The sequence below is a fragment of the Cervus elaphus genome, chromosome 3 (genome assembly GCF_910594005.1).
Source record: "Cervus elaphus chromosome 3, mCerEla1.1, whole genome shotgun sequence".
In the NCBI taxonomy this organism is placed as follows: domain Eukaryota; kingdom Metazoa; phylum Chordata; class Mammalia; order Artiodactyla; family Cervidae; genus Cervus; species Cervus elaphus.
In genome coordinates this window covers 29,048,113-29,069,027 of record NC_057817.1, presented here as the reverse complement: position 1 = coordinate 29,069,027, position 20,915 = coordinate 29,048,113, and the positions used below count along the sequence as shown (strand labels likewise).

The 20,915-nt window shown below is 41.9% G+C and overlaps 1 protein-coding gene and 1 pseudogene across 2 annotated transcripts in view; one reads left to right on the top strand and one right to left on the bottom strand.

Annotated features, from left to right (window-relative positions):
- DIP2B (disco interacting protein 2 homolog B) overlaps positions 1-20,915 on the top strand; it is a 224,034-nt gene that overhangs the window by 94,904 nt on the left and 108,215 nt on the right. For both annotated transcript variants that reach the window (XM_043884446.1, XM_043884442.1), the window contains exon 2: positions 18,749-18,820. In XM_043884446.1, the coding sequence (XP_043740381.1) occupies positions 18,749-18,820 (72 nt within the window). The remainder of the gene's footprint in view (positions 1-18,748; positions 18,821-20,915) is intronic.
- On the bottom strand, positions 5,473-5,669 carry LOC122686486 (annotated as a pseudogene).

Sequence of the window (20,915 nt, the reverse complement as noted above, 5' to 3'; positions counted from 1 at the left end):
TAAGGGTACAGTTTCATCCAGGGAAGTGTTTTTAGCTCATCTCCAACATAAATATCACCCATTGCAAAAAGGCATACAACCCACTTCAGAATTCTTTTGTTTGTAATTTGGTCTGAGATTCTGATGTTTGGTGGCAGAGTGAATAGGGAGGGGCGTAACATTTATTGATCCTAGACTGCGTTTTAAGAAGCAGAGACCTCATTTTGCTGACAGTGGTTCATATAGTCAAAGCCCTGGTTTTTCCAGTAATCATGTACAGATGTGAGAGATAAATCACAAAGAAGGCTGAGCACCGAAGAATTGATGCTTTTAAATTGTGGCACTGGAGAAGACTCTTGAGAATTGTTGGATAATAAGGAGATCAAACTGGTGAATCCTAAAGGAAATCAACTCTGAGTATTCATTGGAAGGATTGATGCTGAAGCTGAAATTCCAATACTTTGGCCACCTGATGCAAAGAGCCGACTCATTGGAAAAGACTGTCTGATGTGGGGAAAGATTGAGGGCAAAACGAGAAGGGGGCAACAGAGGATGAGATGGTTGGATGGCATCACTGATTCAGCGGACATGAATCTGAGCAAACAAATTTCGGAAGGTAGTGAAGTACAGGGAAAGCTGGTGTGCTGCAGTCCATGGGGTTGCAAAGAGTCAGACAGGACTTAGCTACTGAGTGACTGAACACCACCTCTGGACTAAGCACTTTGCTAGGAACTTTGCAGAGGTAATCACTGAATCCTGCTAACAGTCCTATGAGATAAGTACAGGTTTCCTGCTTTTACAGATGGAAAAAACAAGGACCCAGGAAACTTAAGTAACTTGTTTAAAGAGACATAGTTGATAAGTGATGAGCTAGGCTTATAATCTAGATCTCTCTGACTTTAGGACAGATGCAGAAAATTTCAAACTTAATGTTTGTTTGTTTTTTAACAACAATCTCATTACTGCTTTTCATCAAATCAGGTCTTTCCAATGATTTATTAATACTTTCTTCCATTGTTTGAGAGCTTTCTTTTTAGTGGTAGCTATATGCCTATTGCTCTGTGCCTACCATCTATAGTTAGGTAGTTTTAAAATCTTTTGGCTAAGGTGAGGGGTTTTTGTTCAAGCAGAGTCTTATACTGAAGCACGATTGAGTATACCCAGTAACAGCAGAGTTGCTCTGGTTGAAGCTCAGAGAATTTCCTGGCATTACTAATGGCTCTGGTATAGCAAGCTGTTAGTCTGTAAACAGAGGGAAAACGTCATTCCTCAAACATTTTGCTTATTTCCAGACTGTTGTCTTTCAACATTTGTCACACTGGTAATTGGAATTTGTGTTAATTATCTATTTTATTTATTTATTGGCTGTGCTGGGTCTTCATTGGTGCTTGAGCTTTTCTCTAGTTGTGGCAAGTGGGGGCTATTCTCTAGTTACAGTACCCAGGCTTCTCATTGCAGTGGCTTCTCTTGTTGTGGAGGCTTTCCGGCACACAGGCTTCAGTAGTTGTGGCACATGAGCTCAGATAACTGTGTCTCTCAGGCTCTAGAGCACAGGCTTAGTAGTTGTGGCACACAGGCTTAGTTGCTCCATGACATGTGGGATCTTCCTGGATCAAGGATCAAACCTGTGTCTCTTGAATTGGCAGGCAGATTCTTTACCACTGAGCCACCAGGGAAGCCCCTCAAGCATCCATGTCTAACTAGGAGTTTATTTAGATAATGTTTTGATGGGGAACTCAGCGTATCAAATGATTGCTGTTTTAACTTTAAGAATAAAAATAAACACAAGTACAGTGTAATAAATGGGCTTCCCATTTACTACATTCTTTACCACTGAGCTATGTAGTAAATGGCTCAGCAGTAAAGAATCTGCCTGCCAATGCAGGAGCTGGAGGAGACACAGGTTTGATCCCTGTGTTGGGAAGATCCCCTGGAGTAGGAAATGGCAACTCAGTCCATTATTTTTGCCAGGATAATCCCATGGACAGAGGAACCTGACAGGCTACAGTCCATGGGGTTGCAAGGAATCGGACATGACTGAGCATGCATGCATGCACAGTGCAGAAATGCCATCCTGATTATGCTAAAAACCTTTTATGGGAACAGCATCTATCAGAAATGTTTAACACGCAAAGTATATTGATAAGTCCAGTTCAAGACTTTTAGTGTGTGTTTTTAGATAACTTTGCAGAGAGTTTGCTTTGCAATGTTTTGATTTTAAATAAGTAAACCAGATTTACTTTAAAAGAATTCAGCCTGGATCAAAATCACATTTATATAAGATGGAGTATGTAAAAAGATTCATCAGGAAGGTTAACACAGAAGTTTATAAGGCTGTGTCTTACCTGTCTAATAGTTAAATTAGCTTTTAACAGTTTTAGTGCCAAGGTTTGTGGTTCTGGTGGGGACACCAAGTAGCAGCAATTATTTGCTGTCACAGACTGGAAATCATCTCATTTACTATGTACTTGTTGGATATTGAGTTTGACTGTATGTAGGAGAAACCCCAGATAACAGATACTTAAACCCAATAGAAGTTGATTTCTGTGCTTTGTAACAGTCTGCACCAGTGGGGCCACTCTGCTCCGTGAGGTCATCAGACTCTGGGCTCTTTCTGTTCAGAACTTCACAGTTCTTGGATCTGGCCATCAGTCTGTGTCCAAGATGGCTGATCACCACAATCCCATTTCAGCTGTCAGAAAGGGAGAAAAAGGGAGGACGTGCTTTTTCCCTTAAAGAGCAGGACCTGGAAGTTAAACACATTCTTTCTGTCTAAACCACATTGGCCAGAACCGCTATTTGACCACACCTAGCTGTGAGGGGACTGGGGAATGTGGTTTTTATCCTGAGGGTTGTTGTTTTACCGGGCTAAAAATTATCTTCTGGAGGAGAGAAGAAGAGATGATGGGGGCACTTATCTGTCTTTAAACTCGTTGGCACACAAACTGCTTGTGCTTGACTTTTCTTTCTTTGTACTTGGTTTTTTATACTGTTTCCTCATCTTTTATGTTCTGTTAAAATATCATAATTGCCTTCGGAAAAAACAACATTGCAAAAATACTTGTTTCAGATGGGAATGGGAATAAAGAAATAGGATTTCAAATTCACGATGACAAAATACTTTTAATGAATAAGTTTAGTAAAGTTTTTAAAAATATCTAAGTATACAACTACTAATTGAACAGATCCAACTTGATTATGTCTAGCTTTTATTCTAGGATAATGGCTTTTCTCATTTACCTACATCGTTATTACGAATAACATTTACCCTGCCTAATATTCACATTTCCATGTATTGACAGCTTTCAAAGTTTATTTTTTGTAATATTCAGACATGTAGCAAGGATTGTCTTATTGTTTTGTGGGGAGGTGAGGTAGGGCAAGAGTGGTGTGCTGGGTATTTTGTTGTTATTGAAGGTAAGTGACAGTAGTGGTGTTTTTTTCCTTTCAATTCCTAACTTTGTGATTAGTACATTGAGTGAAGTACAGGAAATATCTGTTCAGACTCTGAAGGATTATTCCTCGCATTGTTGTCTTTGCTATTTTGGGAAGGGATTTTTTTTTTTTCCTTTTCTCTAAGTGAAATTGCAGGAAAGAAGTAGATTTTTTAGTAATGGTATTGGAGATTTAAATATCTTCAGGGGAACAGGAGACACACACATTACAGAAAGAAAGAAACTATTCTATATCAGCCAAACCAAAAGTTACAGCTCCTATAATGTATTCAAAATTGAGTCATTTGTAAAAATCCTTAAGCAGTTTATCCCATTTCTTTCTTTCATGCTAGTGTTTTGTTTTGTTTTTTTTTTAACCTGCTAAGGATATCAGCTCCTGAACCTGTGAAAAACCATGAGCAACTTTCTATTACAAGTTGTATAGCTGCAAGATCATTTTTATTCTTGTTGCTTGTTTATCCACCATTCCTCAGGGAGCCTGTATTCCTAAGAGAATTATGAACATTTAACATTTATTCTTTTTGCTGAGGCTGCATTGAGGGGTATGGGTTGTTTTTATTTAATCTTTAAAAATAGTGACCACCAGCTAGTTATTTTAAATTTTGACATGGTAAAAGAGGAACTGGCAGTAGTGTCTGAACATCTTTTATGAAAGTCTGATTCAGAGTGGACCCTGTTGGGTTTAGGAAATCCGTTTTCTTCCTCTGATAGCTTAATCCCCTTTTTCTCCCTCCCCATCCCCTTCTGTAGTAACCCGTCCCGTCAGTCATTCTTTCACCTGAACCTGAACCTTCTCAGTTTCCACCAGGTTCCACAGAGCCCACTCCCTGTACCAGCAATTATCTCTTCGTTTATAGACTCTACCCTGTCCCCCTGGCATTTTAGGAGGAAATGCCCAAGAAAATTTTAATTTTTAGCGTCTTCTTTACAACATAAATTAATCTTCTGTCTTCTTTATTCTTTATCACTTTTTTCATGGCTTTTGTCTTTAATCATTTGTTTGTTTGTTTGTTTTGGGGGAGGTTCTTTGGGTCTTGAATAGGTTCACAGTGAGAAATGAAAAGCAGGTATGGGAAGTGGGAAGGGGGAATCAGCCTAGCAGGGAACCTTTCTGTATCTCCCTTCCCCAGTTCCTTGTAGCACTCTCTCCTTTTGGAATGCTATCATTTCTTCTGGAGGGTGATGTATTCAAGATGAATCGAGTGCTTTTTCCACAGAAACTTAAAAAAGTTATAGAAGTTGGGTTGATTGTCTTACCAATCATTTATTCAACAAGTATTTACTATTAGTTGATTGTTAATAAATACTTGCTAGCTTGGATCCTGTCATCTTGAGTTTTCATTTCCTGTTAAGACCCAGCTGTAAATTATTCAACTATCAGCCCTCTCTTGGGGTTACTGGAGAAAATCACAGAGCTGGAACTTGGTGCCACTAAAAGCTCTGTTCTCCTGTCTCTCTGGACCCTCGGCAGTGCCTGGCACACTCTCATTTCTTTAGTTAACTCCCTCTGCCATTAGAGTTCAGTTCAGTCACACAGTCATGTCCAGCTCTTTTGACCCCATGAACTGCAGCAGGCCGGGCCTCCCTGTCCATCACCAACTGCCGGAGTTTACCCAAACTCATGTCCATTGAGTCGGTGATGCCATCTAACCATCTCATCCTCTGTCGTCCCCTTCTCCTCCTGCCCTCAATCTTTCCCACCACCAGGGTCTTTTCAGATGAGTCAGTTCTTCTCATCAGGTGGCCAAAGTATTGGAGTTTCAGCTTCAGCATCAGTTCGAACACGGACTGATTTCCTTTAGGATGGACTGGTTGGATCTCCTTGCAGTCCAAGGGATGCTCAAGAGTCTTCAACACCACAGTTGAAAAGCATCAATTCTTCGGCACTCAGCTTTCTTTATAGTCCAACTCTCACATCCATAAACGACTATTGGAAAAACCACAGCCTTGACTAGATGGACCTTGTTGGCAAAATAATGTCTCTGCTTTTTATTTTTTTTTTTTTTTATTTTATTTTTTTTTTTCAATTACAAGCGAAACCACTCAGATGGTGTCCTCTCCCTCTTACTCTCCCAAAGGAAGAGAAGAACGATCATCAATGGCCAATAGCAGCTCTGCTTTTTAATATGCTATCTAGGTTGGTCATAACTTTCCTTCCAAGGAGTAAGCATCTTTTCATTTCATGGCTGCAGTCACCATCTGCAGTGATTTTGGAGCTCCAAAAAATAAAGTCTGCTACTGTTTCCACTGTTTCCCCATCTATTTGCCATATAGTGATGGGACCAGATGCCATGATCTTAGTTTTCTGAATGTTGCGCTTTAAGTCAACTTTTTCACTCTCCTATCAAGAGGCTCTTTAGTTCTTCTTCACTTTCTGCCATAAGGGTGATGTCATCTGCATATCTGAGGTTGTTGATATTTCTCCCAGCAATCTTGATTCCAGCTTGTGCTTCTTCCAGCCCAGCGTTTCTCATGATGTACTCTGCATATAAGTTAAGTAAGCAGGGTGACATTATACAGCCTTGACATACTCCTTTCCCTATTTGGAACCAGTCTGTTGTTCCATGTCCAGTTCTAGCTGTTGCTTCCTGACCTGCATACAGATTTCTCAAGAGGCAGGTCAGGTGGTCTGGTATTTCCATCTCTGTCAGAATTTGCCATTAGAGTAGCAGATGTTATTAAGTGCTTCCTCTGTGCTAGGAACTAAGAACTTTGCATGTATTAGTATTAATACTAATTGAAAGTAGAGGGGAGGGTGGAAATAGGTTAAAAACCTTTATTTTGACTGCTACTCAGAAAGAAATTTAGAGATCATCAGACCAGAGCCTTTTCTTCTTCTTTCCCGCACGCACCTCCAGCACTCCCTGAACAACTGTATTTACTTACCCATCCTTATCGCTTCTCCAAGAAAGAGATATCATTAAAGTCCTATACCGCCTTCAATCTTTTCTGCATCCTGACAGACACAGAAAATGATAATATTTGAATACAGAGGGATTAAAAAGGCTGCTGTCTACTTGAAGTGACTGCTTCAGAGTTTCCAGCTCCTCTTAAGCTCTGCCAGGCAGCCCGAAGGTGGAGGATAACCCTCCAAACCCAGGAATCACTCAGATCAAGGACACAGGCCCTAGTCTCAGTATTGATTGAGCACTCAGTATTGATTGATTGAGAGGTATCCCTACTCCCAACTCTGACTATTATTCCTTCTAACCCTTTCAGGAGCTTCAGTCCTTATCATTTAGCTTGTTCCTTGGCTATGTTTGATCCTGTTACCCTTCTGCTTAATAAAGCCCTTCAAAGGCTTTCTCTCTCATTTATAATGAAATCCCTGAACCCTCACGTGGCCTCCAGGACCCTGCAGGATCTGGACCCTGCTGCCTCCCCTACCTCACCACCCCCCTACCATACCCACCCCCCCCCCCCCACCAGTTGAGCTGGCTCTCAGCTGTGTTCCTTCCCAGATGTGTCCCTCTCAAGGTCTTCTCAAGGGATGAACTTAGCACTGCTGCAAGCCCACTGCCTGTCCTGCCAGCTCCTGTGTCATTTTCAAAATATTTAAATATATATATTTATTTTTTTAAAAAGATCTCAGCTTAAACGTCACTCACTTCCTCAGAGCAGTCTTGTCCAGGTGCCCAGACTAGGTCAGGTCTGGCATATGGACCTGTCTGTAGGTTTGAGCTGAGCAACATGCCTGCTGAAACCTGTCAGGGCCCTCTTAGCCCCAAATGACTTCTGTGCAGCCCTTATCAAACTGGTGATTAAGTCTTTCATTATGTCATTGTCATTTGGGTATCTCTCTGTGCTGGGGGACTCATGACCATGACTTTACATTTTGGAACCACATCTGTCCTCTTCTGTCTTGTTCCTCTAAAATAGTGCTTTGCAGGTTGGAAGTTCTTGATTGTTGGTTGAGTGTTTTTCACTGTCTTTCTAATAGCTCTTTCTCTGTAATATATAAATTTGTCCATCTTCAAGATGTGCCCATCACTCTCCTGGACTCTGTAGCCTCCTGTAGATACTGCTCCATATTTTGTTCACTTTATAACAAAGCATACTGAAAGAAAAAAAATCTTGTTAGCCTCACTTCACCGCTAGTCTCCTCTTTAGTACTCTGAATAACTGTTGTCCTCAAGTTCCTTTAATTAGTCCACTACTGGTGATCTAGTTGCCAACTCAGGCAAGCATTTTCTGATTCTGATTTTATGTTTGTGACAGTATGCATTATTCATCGTCTCCTTCTCACTTTCCCTCTTCTCCCCTCTTCCTTCCCCCAATTCCTTCCTAGCCTCCCTGCTGTGTCCCAGTATCATCCTTTCCCCCTCTACCCATTCTTTAAATGTTAGTTTTCTCCAGGATTCCTTTTTTGGCCGACTCCTCTTTTCACACTGCACTCCCTCTGGTGATATCATTCACACCCGAGCTTTCAGCTCCCACCTCCTACACCAGTTGTGAGGATGTATGTGTCGTTCCCAGAGCTCATCTGTCCTGTTGCCTACTCGATTCCTTCCCTCGTTTTGCCTTGTCACACATAGCAGTGCCAGGCAAGTGGCGTCCATCGAATGTTGGCCAAAAGAAGGCTTTAGAGATCATTTTATCCTTAATTCCTGCAGATATGGAAACTGAGGCCCAGAGAAGTGTATAATGGCTTGTGCAGGATCAGCGAGCTAGTTTGGAGGAAAATATAAGTCTTCTGACACCTGGAGTCTGAGATCAAACAAGCTGCTTATTTTATTCTCTCTACTTATATTTTGCCCTGTGCATCTTTGGTTTCCTGAGCAGTATGAATTGGCCACCAACATCTTCCTATTTAGAAATTTTCACTGAATTTCTGTACTTGCGAGAGGACATACTTAGATTTTTGATTCATTGTTAATTTTATCTGCACCACTGATAAAGAATGCCTGGCACCATGCACTGTTTAATTTAGATTCAGTGAACAGCATAGCTGTTATTACTTACTGCCTAGTTTTAAAAGAAGTCATTCTCATGGATACTAGAATAAAGGCAGAGTAATTGAATATGCCTAGCTGTTCTTGTAGGAAACCGTTTTCTAATTTTCTAAGGAAAATTAAAGATAAAAATCAGGGGAAAGAAGAAGTTGTAAAGAAAGTTATCTTTTTTTTCCTGTTATTTTCCCCCACTAGGCATTTGCAGTTTGAGCCCTAAATTAAAACTACGACATCCATAGTTGGATACATGTAATCCTGTTTTGTGCATATTGTCACTGTTTTATTTACATATATTTCTTTGAATTAATTTGCTAATTTCTGGTTTAGATATTTGTACCTCCTCTTTGATGTCACTTTTCCTTCTTTTAGACAAGGCTATGGTCTTTCCAGTAGTCATGTATGGATGTGAGAGTTGGACTGTGAAGAAAGCTGAGCACCAAAGAATTGATGGTTTTGAACTGTGGTGTTGGAGAAGACTCTTGAGAGTCCCTTGAACTGCAAGGAGAGCCAACCAGTCCATCCTGGAGGAGATCAGATCTGGGTGTTCATTGGTAGGACTGAAGTTGAAGCTGAAACTCCAATACTTTGGCCACCTCATGCGAAGAGCTGACTCACTGGAAAAGACCCTGATGCTGGGAAAGATTGAGGGCAGGGTGAGAGGGGACGACAGAGGATGAGATGGTTGGATGACATCACCGACTCAGTGGACATGGGTTTGCGTAGACTCCGGCAGTTGGTGATGGACAGGGAGGCCTGGCGTGCTGCGGTTCATGGGGTCGCAGAGAGTCGGACGCGACTGAGCGACGGAACTGAACTGAACTGAACTGAACGGAACTGAACTGAACTGCTCAGCATGTAGAACTGCCACCACGTGTATTTGTGTGCGAGCTAAGTCGCTTCAGTCGTGTCTGACTCTTTGCAACCCTACGGACTGTAGCCCGCCAGGCTCCTCTGTCCATGGGATTCTCCAGGCAAGAATACTGGAGTGGATTGCCATGCCCTCCTCCAGGAGATCTTCCCGACCCAGGGATCAAACCCTTGTCTTTTACGTCTCCTGCATTGGCAGACAGGTTCTTTACCGCTGGCTCCACCTGGGAAGACACTTAATGTACTCTCTACTCTTTAAAAAAAATTTTTTTTTTTTTTTTTTAAGAGAACCTACCAACCCAGAATTTTCTAAATCACCCTTTTAAGGGTAAAGCTAATGTTAGGGCTTAAGGGTGGGGCTAGGGCTGGGGTGGTGTCAAATAAAACTAGTTGATTGTGTGCCGTGTGCCAGGAACTTTTGCATGTATTTTCTCATTCAAGACTCATCATAAGCACTCAAGGTAGGAGTTATTCCAGTTTTACCTATTATGAAACTGAGGCAGAGTTGTTCAGTAACTTGTCAAGGAGCCAGTAAATGGCAGACTGAGGGTCCAAACCCAGGTCCAGGTCTGCCTCATGCCGAACCCTGTGCTTTTTCTACCAGCTAAACCATCTCAAGGCTTCGTTCTCCTCCTGTCCTGGTTAAACATATTTAGGTCGTTTGGATAGCAAATTTCTTATTTGCAGACACAGTTTTTCTGATGGACACACAAACATACCTTTTGCATTAGATGAATTACTTTAGCCAGCTGCCCGATGATGTTGTAGACTTAAGAGTTCAGTTTCTCAGTGCATTTCAAGGGTTTCACTCTGTTGCTTTTTATTTGTTTGAACTTGCATGGTGCCTTAGGTGAAATACCATCTGTAAGAAGTCATATATATTTGACCTAGAAAACAGCCAAAACAATTCTATGATTTGAGTTTTGGGAGAAAGTAGTCTGGGCTTATTCTCAAGTTCCTGATGTGGGAAATGTCTAGTTACTGTCCTAAATGAGGTGAGAGGACATCTACTGAGAATGAAAATGTAAATGTCCTGAAGTTAAATTCTTTTGAAAATCTTTTGTAAGATTAGCAAAGTTAAAAGAAGAGACAACTAATCTTTGAATATTTTATCACTGATTTTTTCCCCCCAACAGAAAAATTATTAAATAGATAAAATAAAAATTCTCATCTTCCAGCAGATTGAACTATTTTACCAGTTTATTTCTGGCTAGACTATCTTTTCATCCTCCTTCAATATAAGATTAGTCCTCCCTATTTGTAAAAAGACACTTCAGAGAGTTTTAAAAGTAATTTAGGGTTTCACATTCTTTGGAGTCTTTTTGGCCACTTGGTAGGGGGAGATAAAGGTCAAAATGCCCTAGATTTGGCTTAAGGAGTAAGGCTGTTGTTTTCTGTGATGATGAGCCTTTCTGTGTGTTTGTGAACCTTTATATATTACCTCTGAAAGGAGGATGTTTGGAGGAAGGTGGCTGGTACATATAATTGATTGAATGGAATTGTCATTGTAAGAAGAACATGGTAAAATTTAATAATAGAAAACTTTCTTTGTCTTCTAGCCAGTGTCTCCTGGACATGATCCAAGCCTCTGCCTTTTTCAGTTTTGCTAAGATTGACCTCATTCACATTCTTGGCTACATTTTGGCTCTTTCTCTCTATGTGTGTGCTTATATTCCTAACAGCCATAACCCCAGCCCCACTCCCCATCTCCAGTCATAGCCAACATATCCCACCTTCCTGGTCAAAGATTTACATGTAGAGGATAGAACAGGTTTTAGATACAGGTATAGATTTAAAGGTGATGACTCCAGAACTTTTTTCTCTCAGTCTCTCATTTCTCTCCCTCCTAATTACTCCTTAACAAAACAGAGAGGCCCCACTCTCCCTTAGCTGAGTGTTTAGTAATGATGTGTAATCACTTCTTGCTGACTTTTTTTTTTTTTTAAACTGCACTTGGACATTTTCTCCAGTTGGCTATCATTTAAAAAATGACTAAAAAAGACAATTCACCCAGAGCTCTGTTGCAGGCAGGGTGGTGGTGGTAGTGGTATTTAATGCCTTCTTGAAAGTCATGTATGCTTTGGAGTGAGTCATAAAAGTTGTTTATCTCATGCTATTCATTTTATGAACAATAGGTTAGTTTTATACTTTTATTGCATCTGATAGGGGGACCACCTACAAGTGAACAATGGACAAAGAACACTAAGACCACAGACCTAGATTCTAGTCTAGCTGTATATCCTTATACAAGACATTTATCTTTTCATGCCTCCATTTCTTGTTCTGTCGTAAAGGTAACACCTTTCCTGTTTATTGAAGAGGACTTTATGGCAGATTAAATGAATTGTCAGAAGATTTTGAAAATTTAGAATGATGGCCTTATTATATAGAAGCATTTAATGAAGAGGGAAGTAAACTGATGACCCATGAGATAAGTATCAGTCCTAAATTTCAAGTGACTGAGGATCCCATGTTGATCCTCCTGTCTGCCGGGGCCTGCAGGAGCAGCAGTGAGGCCATTTTCCTTCCTGGTTCATGGGAGATTGACTTTACAGCTTTATACATCTGCTTGTTGCTCCAGGAATGTCGTTCTCTTCCACAGTTGAGAGTTTGATAAGTTGTGTCTTCACCCTCAGTGTCTGTCTGTCTGTCATCGTTCAAGACCCAGTCCAAGAGCAACTTCTGTGAAGTCGTCCCAATCTTTCTAAAGCTGAATTTGGAACTTCTTTCTGAAAATGAATGCAGTGTTGTGTTTAAGAAAGGGGCTCCTGGAGCCAAGTCTCTCTGAGTTCAGGTCCTGTTCCTAGCGCTTACTAGATATGATTGTGTGAAAGTTGCTTAAACTTCCTGTGTCTCAGTATCTTCACCTATAACATAGGGAATGATGGTGATAGCAGCAGATAAAACTGCCTGAGCCTCTTCTAACAGAGCCTGATATATAGTAAGCCCTTGATGAGTGTTGTTGCTATGTACTTACTCTTACTGAATAATATAATTATCTTTTATCACCATTATTTCCTTCATACTCACGTAGAACTTTGTACTAATCTCTAGTGTCCTCCTTGTCACTTTTATTGTAATTATTTATTTAGACCTGGAACTTCTTTTTTTTTTCCTTTAATATTTATTTATTTGGCTGTGCGGGATCTTGGTTGCAGCACATGAAATCTTTGATCTTTAGTTGCGGCATGTGGGGTCTAATTCCCTGACCAGGGATTAAGCCTGGGCCCCTGCATTGGGAATTGGAGTCTTAGCCACTGGATCACCAGGGAAGTCCCTAGACCTGGAACTTCTTGAAGACGTGGAAACTATTTTATTCATCTTTGCTTAACACTCTGTATCACCCATTCAGTGTTCAAAAATATTTTTTTTACAGCATCTTCCAGATCCCCCAGCTGTTACCCCCTCTGACTGACTAGCTGTGACTTTGAGGCTGGGCTGCATGGCACATCCCTTTTTATTTCCTTTGGAGCAGAAAGAGATTATGGCTGGAGCTGTAATTCTTGCTCTCTGTCCAACAACACCCTGTATACATCTGACTTGGTGGCCCTCCAGAATTTCTCAGACCCCGTGTTTATTTAGCACCTAATTGCTCAGGGTGCTGCCCAGGGTCATCCGTGAGAACTACTTAGCATTGCTCTGCTCTCTCTGGGAGATGAGAATCATAAAGGAACTGCCAAACATGGCCATACCCACACAGCGGAGGAAAACCAGTGAACCGCTAAGTGACTGCATCTTTACGAGTTCAGGTCCTAGTTCTGATATTAGAAAGCCCAGACCCAAACCACATGCCACTGCTCTGTCCAACTTTCCTTTCCCTCCCCAAGCGGAGAACACAACCCTCCCTTCTCCCACAGCCCACCCCACACTGTGGAGAATTAGTGATGCCTGTCTGCTTTGTCTCCTCTTTGAACACAGTCGCTCACCATAGCCCCTACCTAGCCAGTAGGGTAGGCCTTCAGTAAATGTTTGTGGCTGTTGGAATTGTCAGTTACTGAGAGCTCATACTGAGTACTTTTAATCACAGATAAAAACTTTGCAAGGTAGGTATTATTCTTCCCCACTTTGCAGACATGGAAATCGAGACTCATCAAGAGGTTAAGCGAAACTTGTCTAGAGTCAGATAGCCAGGAAGTGGTGAGGCTGCGCTGCAGGTGCGGCTGTGTCTAGCTCATAGGTTCTGACCGCAGCGTGGTGCCGCCGCACCAGTGTAAACACACACTCCCCTCCAGCAGCTAACTGACTTGTGGGACGATTCCTCCTATCACTGACCTTGAAGAGGCTGGGTTGGCTGGCAGGCGCACACCCGCCTCCTCTCAGGCCCTGTCGGTCTGCCTGGAGGTGATTTGTGGGCTGCCCATGCCAAGCCACTTGCGTTGATCCCAGGTGGCAAGCAGAGAAGTTGGGAACATATTATTTCCTTTCTCTCCCACCCCTGACACCCATCTTTCTGTAGGTCTAGTGTTGGCTCAAGACTGTGGTGGTGCTGAAGCATCTAGACAGTCTTGGGTCACTGTCTCATCAGGCCTGGTGCCTTCATACCTCTAGACCACAGGAAGTGGCTACTCTTCTGAGTGTTCATGGCGGTGGAGAAATATTAATACGTTACCCCAGTAGGAGGGGAAGGCTAATCCTCCCTATATTTGTTCAGTACTCAAAAAACTCGAACAACAGGTTTAACTTAGCTTTGTGCCATTTTAATGCAAATTTTATACAGGTATAGTCATGGCACTCCTTTTCGCTTCGTATGCCAGATGGCCAAAAACCTGTTGTAAGAATGCCTGTGATGTGACTTAGTGTCTGTGATCTCCCCAGGCTCCATGCTCTCCCTCGAGGCCGTGTTGCCCAGACAGCCTTCTCCTCACGCACCCTCCTCACAGTGTCAGTGAAACCGCCCAGCACGCTCCAGAGTTCTTTAGTGCAGCCATTGGCAAACGTCCTGATCTTTAAGACTCATTGGAAGGCACTTGTTAGAAACTCAGGTATCTGGGTCTTAATCCAGACTTAGTGAATCAGAATCTTCAAGGGAAGGGCCTGGGAATTTGTATTTTTACACGTTCCTCAGGTGATTCTTAAAAACTGGAAAAGTTTAGCAAGCATTGCTTTAGTGCACCTAAAAGTGCTTAGCAGCAGGTGGTGAGAGTGATAAGAGCACAGACTGGAGGGGGCAGTGACAGCAACGTGGATGACAAGTTCAGTTACGTGGGATAACTGAATTCCTTCTATCTGGTCTTGCTCTCTGGCTATGGGATACATCACTATCTGGTAGAGTTCCTTCCGCTTCAGTGCCCAGTGATTTATGTATTATTTATTCCTCTTTTGCTTTTCTGGCCAGCTTTGAGGTCTAGCTGTCAAGCTTCAGTAAACTTTTTGGTTAACTAAATTTCTCTCCCTGGGCATTTCAGCTCCTCCTAAACGTAAAGACCTCTTTTTCTCCAGTTTTCCACCCAAGCACGTGTGTCTCTGATTTATTATTCCCTTGGTGCCTTCCTTTTACCAGTTCATTCAGTCACTCCTTCAACAAGTGTCTGTTGTGCCAGGCTGTGGGCAGGCTGTAGAGATGAACAAGACACAGTCCCTGCCCTCCAGTGCACCGTCTGGTAGGGACACAGATGCGTAAACAAAGTACCGGTGATGTGCTGAGTGCTGTCACAGAAGAGTGGGCAGAGCTGAAGGGGGCGCCAGGAGGAAGTGGCTAACAAATGGTGGCAGGTGTCACAGAGGAGGTGACTTTTGAGTAGGTCTTGTACCCAGAGAAGAGGAACGGGGAATTTTTAAGTGATATCACTGGGATTCTCACTTCTCTCTGCAGTGTGTCTTCTCCTAGGGCTCTTCAGGGTCTTTTCTTGTTTATGGAACAAATGGAGCTAATTGGCATGGCTGAATTAGACTCTCTTGATTGACTTTTTTTACAACTCGAGATGGTTGGTAGTTGATTAATGTCCAAGATACCAAGTCTGTCAATTACTGACAGTGAATGGTTGGCAGTCAAAGCACTGATGAAAGCTTTTAAAGACTTTTTACTTTATCAGATGTGTTCTGAGGCAGTAGAAGAGGTCTTTGTGCTCATGAGGGATGACATGTGCGAGTCAGTGAGTGAGTGAGAGAGAGAGAGTGTGTGTGTATCGTGGAGATTGGAGAGCTTGAGAGTGCAGAATAGGACAGAATGCTTGTTTCTTTTTCAATGAAAGACATGATTTCCTGCTTCTTAGGAAGGTTTCCTTGGTAGGCTCCCACATCCCTGCTAGTTTTGTGTATTGTTAGAGATGACCTAAAGTCTTCAGTTTGCTAATTTGACAAGGCTTGGTTTTTATTAACAAAAATGCACCATGGGTTTCTCTTATTTCACTAGGAAAGCAGAGATGAAGGGCCATTGGGGTTAAATTTGTATAGTCTAGTAAGCAGTCATGATTGCAGTTTTAAAATCTTTATTGTTTCTTGAAATAATGGATGCTCATTATAGAAAAATTATAAAAGGCAGACAAGCAAAATTGACAAAAAGCTGAAACCAATCTGTAATCTTACAAGTATTAGCTAACCACTGTTAACATTTTGGTGTTTAAAATTTAGATTTTCTGTGTATACCTGTATGTATAAAAATAGTTTTAGTCCCAAAAATTGAATATGCTGCATAAACTGTTTAGTTCCTTTTTTCCTGTGATATAATGTTACCATCTTATCATATTAACAAATACATACCTACAGAACCATTCATTTTTTTTTTTTTTTAAAGAAGCTGAACAGGCTTTTTCTCTTTCCAAATTGTGTTTATTTACTTATTGACTGCTGGATCTTCATTGCTGCACATAGGCTTTCTCTAGTTGGGGTGAGCAGGCTTCCGGTTGTGGTGGTTTCTCTTGTTGCAGAGCATGGACTCTAGGCCCATGGGCTCAGTAGTTGTGGAGCATGGGCTTAGATGCTCCAAGTCTTATGGAATCTTCCTGGACCAGGGACTGAACCTATGTCCTCTGCATTGGCAGATGGATTCTTAACCACTAGACCACCAGGGAAGCCCAGAACCCTTCATTCCTTTTTTTTTTTTTTTAAATATTTGTTTCACTTATTTATTTGGCTGTGCTGGGTCTTAGTTGTGGCATGCAGACTCCTAGTTATGTAGCATGTGGGATCCTAGTTCCCTGACCAGGGATCAAGCCTGGGCCCCATGCACTGGAAGCTCAGAGCCTTAATCACTGGACCACCAGAAAAGTCCTGAACCCTTTGTTCTTCAGGAAAAAAAACTTTATTGAGACTATAGAAGTCATTCAGGCTCTTTTTGGTAAAATACTGTTAAAGTATATATGCTCTTCTAGACTATTTTCTTTATATATGCAAACATGTTACTTTTTAAAAAATAATTAGATCCTATTATACCTACTCTTCTGCAGCTCACCTTTTACCCTTAATATATTTTAGACAGCTTCCTGTGGCAGTACATTTGGAATACCTGCAAAATTTTCTGTAGATCAAGGTTTCTCATCCTCAGTGCTACTGACATGTTGGACTGGCTAATTCTTTGTTGTGGACTTGTCCTGTGCATTGCAGGATATTTAGCGGCATCTGGCCTATATCTTCTAAATGCCAGTAACACCCCATCCTCTAGTTGTGACAGAAATGTCTCCATTGCTGCACATCGGCTTTCTCTAGTTGGGGTGAGCCGGCTTCCCATTGTGATGGTTTCTCTTGTTGCAGAGCATGGATTCTAGGCCCATGGGCTCAGTAGTTGTGGCGCATGGACTTAGTTGCTCCAGGTCTTGTGGGGTCTTCCTGGACCAGGGATTGAACCCGTGTTTAATCATTGTCAGTTGTCCCCTCGAGGGTAGAGCCATTCCAATTTGAAAGCCACTGATACACATGGTCTGTAACATAAGTGTCTAGAGTCCTTCCAGTGTTTCCATTCAAAGAATAACTTAGGGAATATTCTTATGTTGATTTTTGTACACCTCTGTGAATTTTATCATTGAATAAATTCCTAGAAGTGCAGTTGATGAATCTGAATTTTGTTAGAAATCACCACATTTCTCCAGAGATTGTATTATTTTCCATCTATATCCTTATAGTTCCAAATCTGTATCTCTTTCCAAAATTCTAGATTCATATAGCCAACTGTTGATTGAACATCTTCTCTTGCGTGTCTCATAGACTTTTCCTAATAAGCTCAACTCTTATCTTCTTCAACCCCGTTCTTGGGGTATATCTCTGTCAGAGAATATCATGACCATCTGCCTGGTTGCTCAAGCCAGAAGCCTCCATCCTACACTGAATCAGTCATCAGATCCCACTCAGTGTTCCTACTCAGTAGCGTCTGTCTTAATCCAGTCACTTCTTTTCATCCCTTCTACCTCTATCTTTGATTTAAGCTACTAGTATCTTGCCCAGATCACTATAGTAGCAACAGGGCAAGCTCTTCTCTCTCTGGCTTCTACCTGTGGTTCCACATTCCTCAGAAAGAGTGAACTTGCTGCACTCTATGATCTGTGAGTGTTACTTCTCCATTGAAGCTGTTCAGTGAGCCCTGCTTCATCTCCACCATCTGCTCCATCAGTCAAATGCTGAGACCAACATATCTGACGTTCCATCACCCATGAGTTCGAATCTCTGTATCCATCAGTATGAGCTTCCTCCCCCACCATCACATGTATTTATTCACCGGATATATTTATTCCCCCAGCTTTGAATTACTCACTGTCCCTTGAATGTCCCTTTGTTCTCCTGCTGATTTCCTGGTCCTTTTAACCCTACTCTCTGCCCATCCATTTTCTACCCTTTCTCTAGAACGAAGCAGATTCTTGAAGTCTTCAGCGCCATAGTTTCTCCTCTGTTAATCAGTTTTATCCTTACGGCATTTATCATGTATGTACTTTTCTGTGTGCTTCACATAGACTTTTCCATTTAACCTTGTGAAAAAGACATACACATATATCAAAAATACAAACCAGTGAACCAAGTGGAGAAGATGTGGGGATTCCAGCTCCGGGTTCCAGCACAGGTCCTAGGGTGCAGAAGGGCCTTCCAGAAATCCCATCCCGGTGCCTGAACCTTGACTTCTCCCCTTAACTAGACTTGTGATTTTATGTGGTTCTGTATAGCTGTGTAATTGAATACTTCTCCAGTCAGTTGCATTCATTTGGTCAGAGTGAAATCTTGGAGAGAAAGAAGATCGTTTGTCTGCTAGCCTTGGCACATTCCATTTTAGTATATCTTAAATGCCATGGAAACAAGGGGTGCCTAGGAACTTGGGGATCTCTGACATGGAATGTAGCACATTGCACCGCTAGATTGGTGTAGGGAGGGACCAGCCCTGCAATTTTCCACAAGAAGTCAGCTCCAAGCCTGTGGGAAATCACACATAGCAAAATCCTTGGCAAGGAACCATACATTTTTTTCCCTACTCTCTATGTGGTAATTCTGTAACACTCTGTAATTAATTTTATTTTTACAGTGAACAACCACAGAGTAAGAATAATGAGTAACCTATTTCTGTTCTTGCTATTTTAGGGGACATCACACAGAAGGGTTATGAAAAGAAAAGGTCAAAACTCCTGTCTCCTTACATCCCGCAGACACAAGGTAGGTAATGAGAAGTGGTTTTAAACCTTCTCAGTATTTTTACACTAATGAATGCTATCTTACTGGAGATCTGTCTTTTTTGTTGGTTCCTGTTTTTTCCCTTCCTTCCTCACCAGGGAAGGGGGACAAAAAAAAACAGAAGGAAAGAAAGGAGGAAATGAATCTTAATTGAGCATCTGCTGCGTGGTAGGCACTTTAAAAATACCCAGGGCCATCAAATCATTCATACAGAACTTGGGTGGTAGTCACTGTGTCTGTGTGTCGCTGACATGATTCAATGGTAGAAGATTCTAGGTCATAGAAAAACTGCATCTAATGCTTGAGTATGAACTGTGATGGAGAGAAGCAAGGGAGGCAAAGATACGAAGGAGGGACAGATTCAGTATTGCAGGACAACCCAAAGATTGCAGTACCTGGGGATTTGGGGATAAGAACCCTAAATAAACCTTTTTGCAGCCTGACTTGTGCAGAAAGACTGGCATGTTCTTTATATATCAGAAAGTCCTGAGTCACTTTTGTGCTTATTTCCAGACGGGTTGCTGGAACCTTTGCCTCCAGGCAAGTCTGTCTGTTTCTAAGTCATCATATTTTTGAAGTTACTCAGCATCCAGGATTTCCTCTGATGGCCTGTTTCTACTTTAATCACTTTTACTATGAGGAATTTTTTCTTTATTTCTCATTTCCCCTCTGCAATCAGAGTCTGTTTTCACATGACTGTTTTTTGTGGAACTAATAATCATTGCTTTTATTTTTGGATTATAAGTCCCTTGAGGACTTTGGAGCCTCCATGGTTCTAATGTTAAGCCTTGCACAAAGTATATAGTTTGTAAATATCTGTTGAATGAATAGTGGAATAAATAATAATGGTGGTATACCAATAGATTTCACCAAAGTCCTTGTTTTATTTCCTGCATTATTCTTGGGAATTCCTCCCTGTAAAAACTAGTAGGTCAATGCCTAGATAGCCAGTTTAAAGTATCTTAATGAACAGATGGATGTAGAAATGAATTGAGAGAAAAGAGATAGAAATCAGGCCAGCGACAGCTAATGAAAAGCCAGCTTTTGCTGAGCAAGGCATGGCACAGAAGGGGAGTCCTCTGATTGGCTGCTTAATTATGGATCTGGCCCATGCCTCTGTAGGCCCAGAGATTTACTGTAGTCACTTTGTGCAAAAGCAATCAGATCCTGAGAAAAGAACACAGTAAGGAATGTGACTATAAAAAGGACCATGCTCTGTCTGCTACCTGTAGTCAGGTTATATAGAAACTAAATCATGTTCCAAAACCAGTTTATCAATTTACTATGAGAAACCACTGAGGCACACTCTAGTCTGTGTGGTCAGCACATTCTTGCCCCACGGGCAGGCCTACATGGGGAGCTTGATCACATATAGAAGGTTGGTAAGTGAGCATGGATTTGACAAATCAGACATTTAATTACAGCAGGTCAAGGGAGTGTGACATGGCATCTCACAGTAGGGATGGTTGTGCACGTGACCTCATGGGGGAAACAGAAGTCATTTGATGGCAGCTCTTTCAGCTTCCTGCTGTCAGAACTTCAAACTCACCATATTAGTGCCCATCATGTTGATGACCTCCTGCCTTCTGGTTGGAAAGGTGATCTCTCTGTCCTAGCCAAGGGCAGTCCTTCCACCAGTGCTTTGGATCCCATCCCCTCCTCCCTTTTCAGAAATCTTATACTATCACCCAGTGACACCAAGGACAGGGCAGTGGGAGTGAGCCACCCTGGTGCAAGCAGTGAGGGGTGCAGTATCTGTAGAAATTTGAAAAGCGGTAATTAAGCCAACACAGAGTTGGTCTGCTTTTTGTTATCACCATGGATAGCAATTCTAAATGCTCTAAGTAGTAACAGTCTCCCCCGCCGAGGCGGACGGCTGCATTGCCTCTTGATGTGCCGCTGCAGTCCCCTCCCCGACCCTCCTGTGCAGTCACCCTCTCCCTCTGAGGCAGATTCTTACCCCAGCAGATCAGCATGCTCATTCCTCTTCTCTTTAAAAAAATCCTCCTTAGTCTACCTCTTCCACCTTTATCCTCTCTCTCCTTTATGATCAGACTGCTGAGAACTGTCTCTGCTT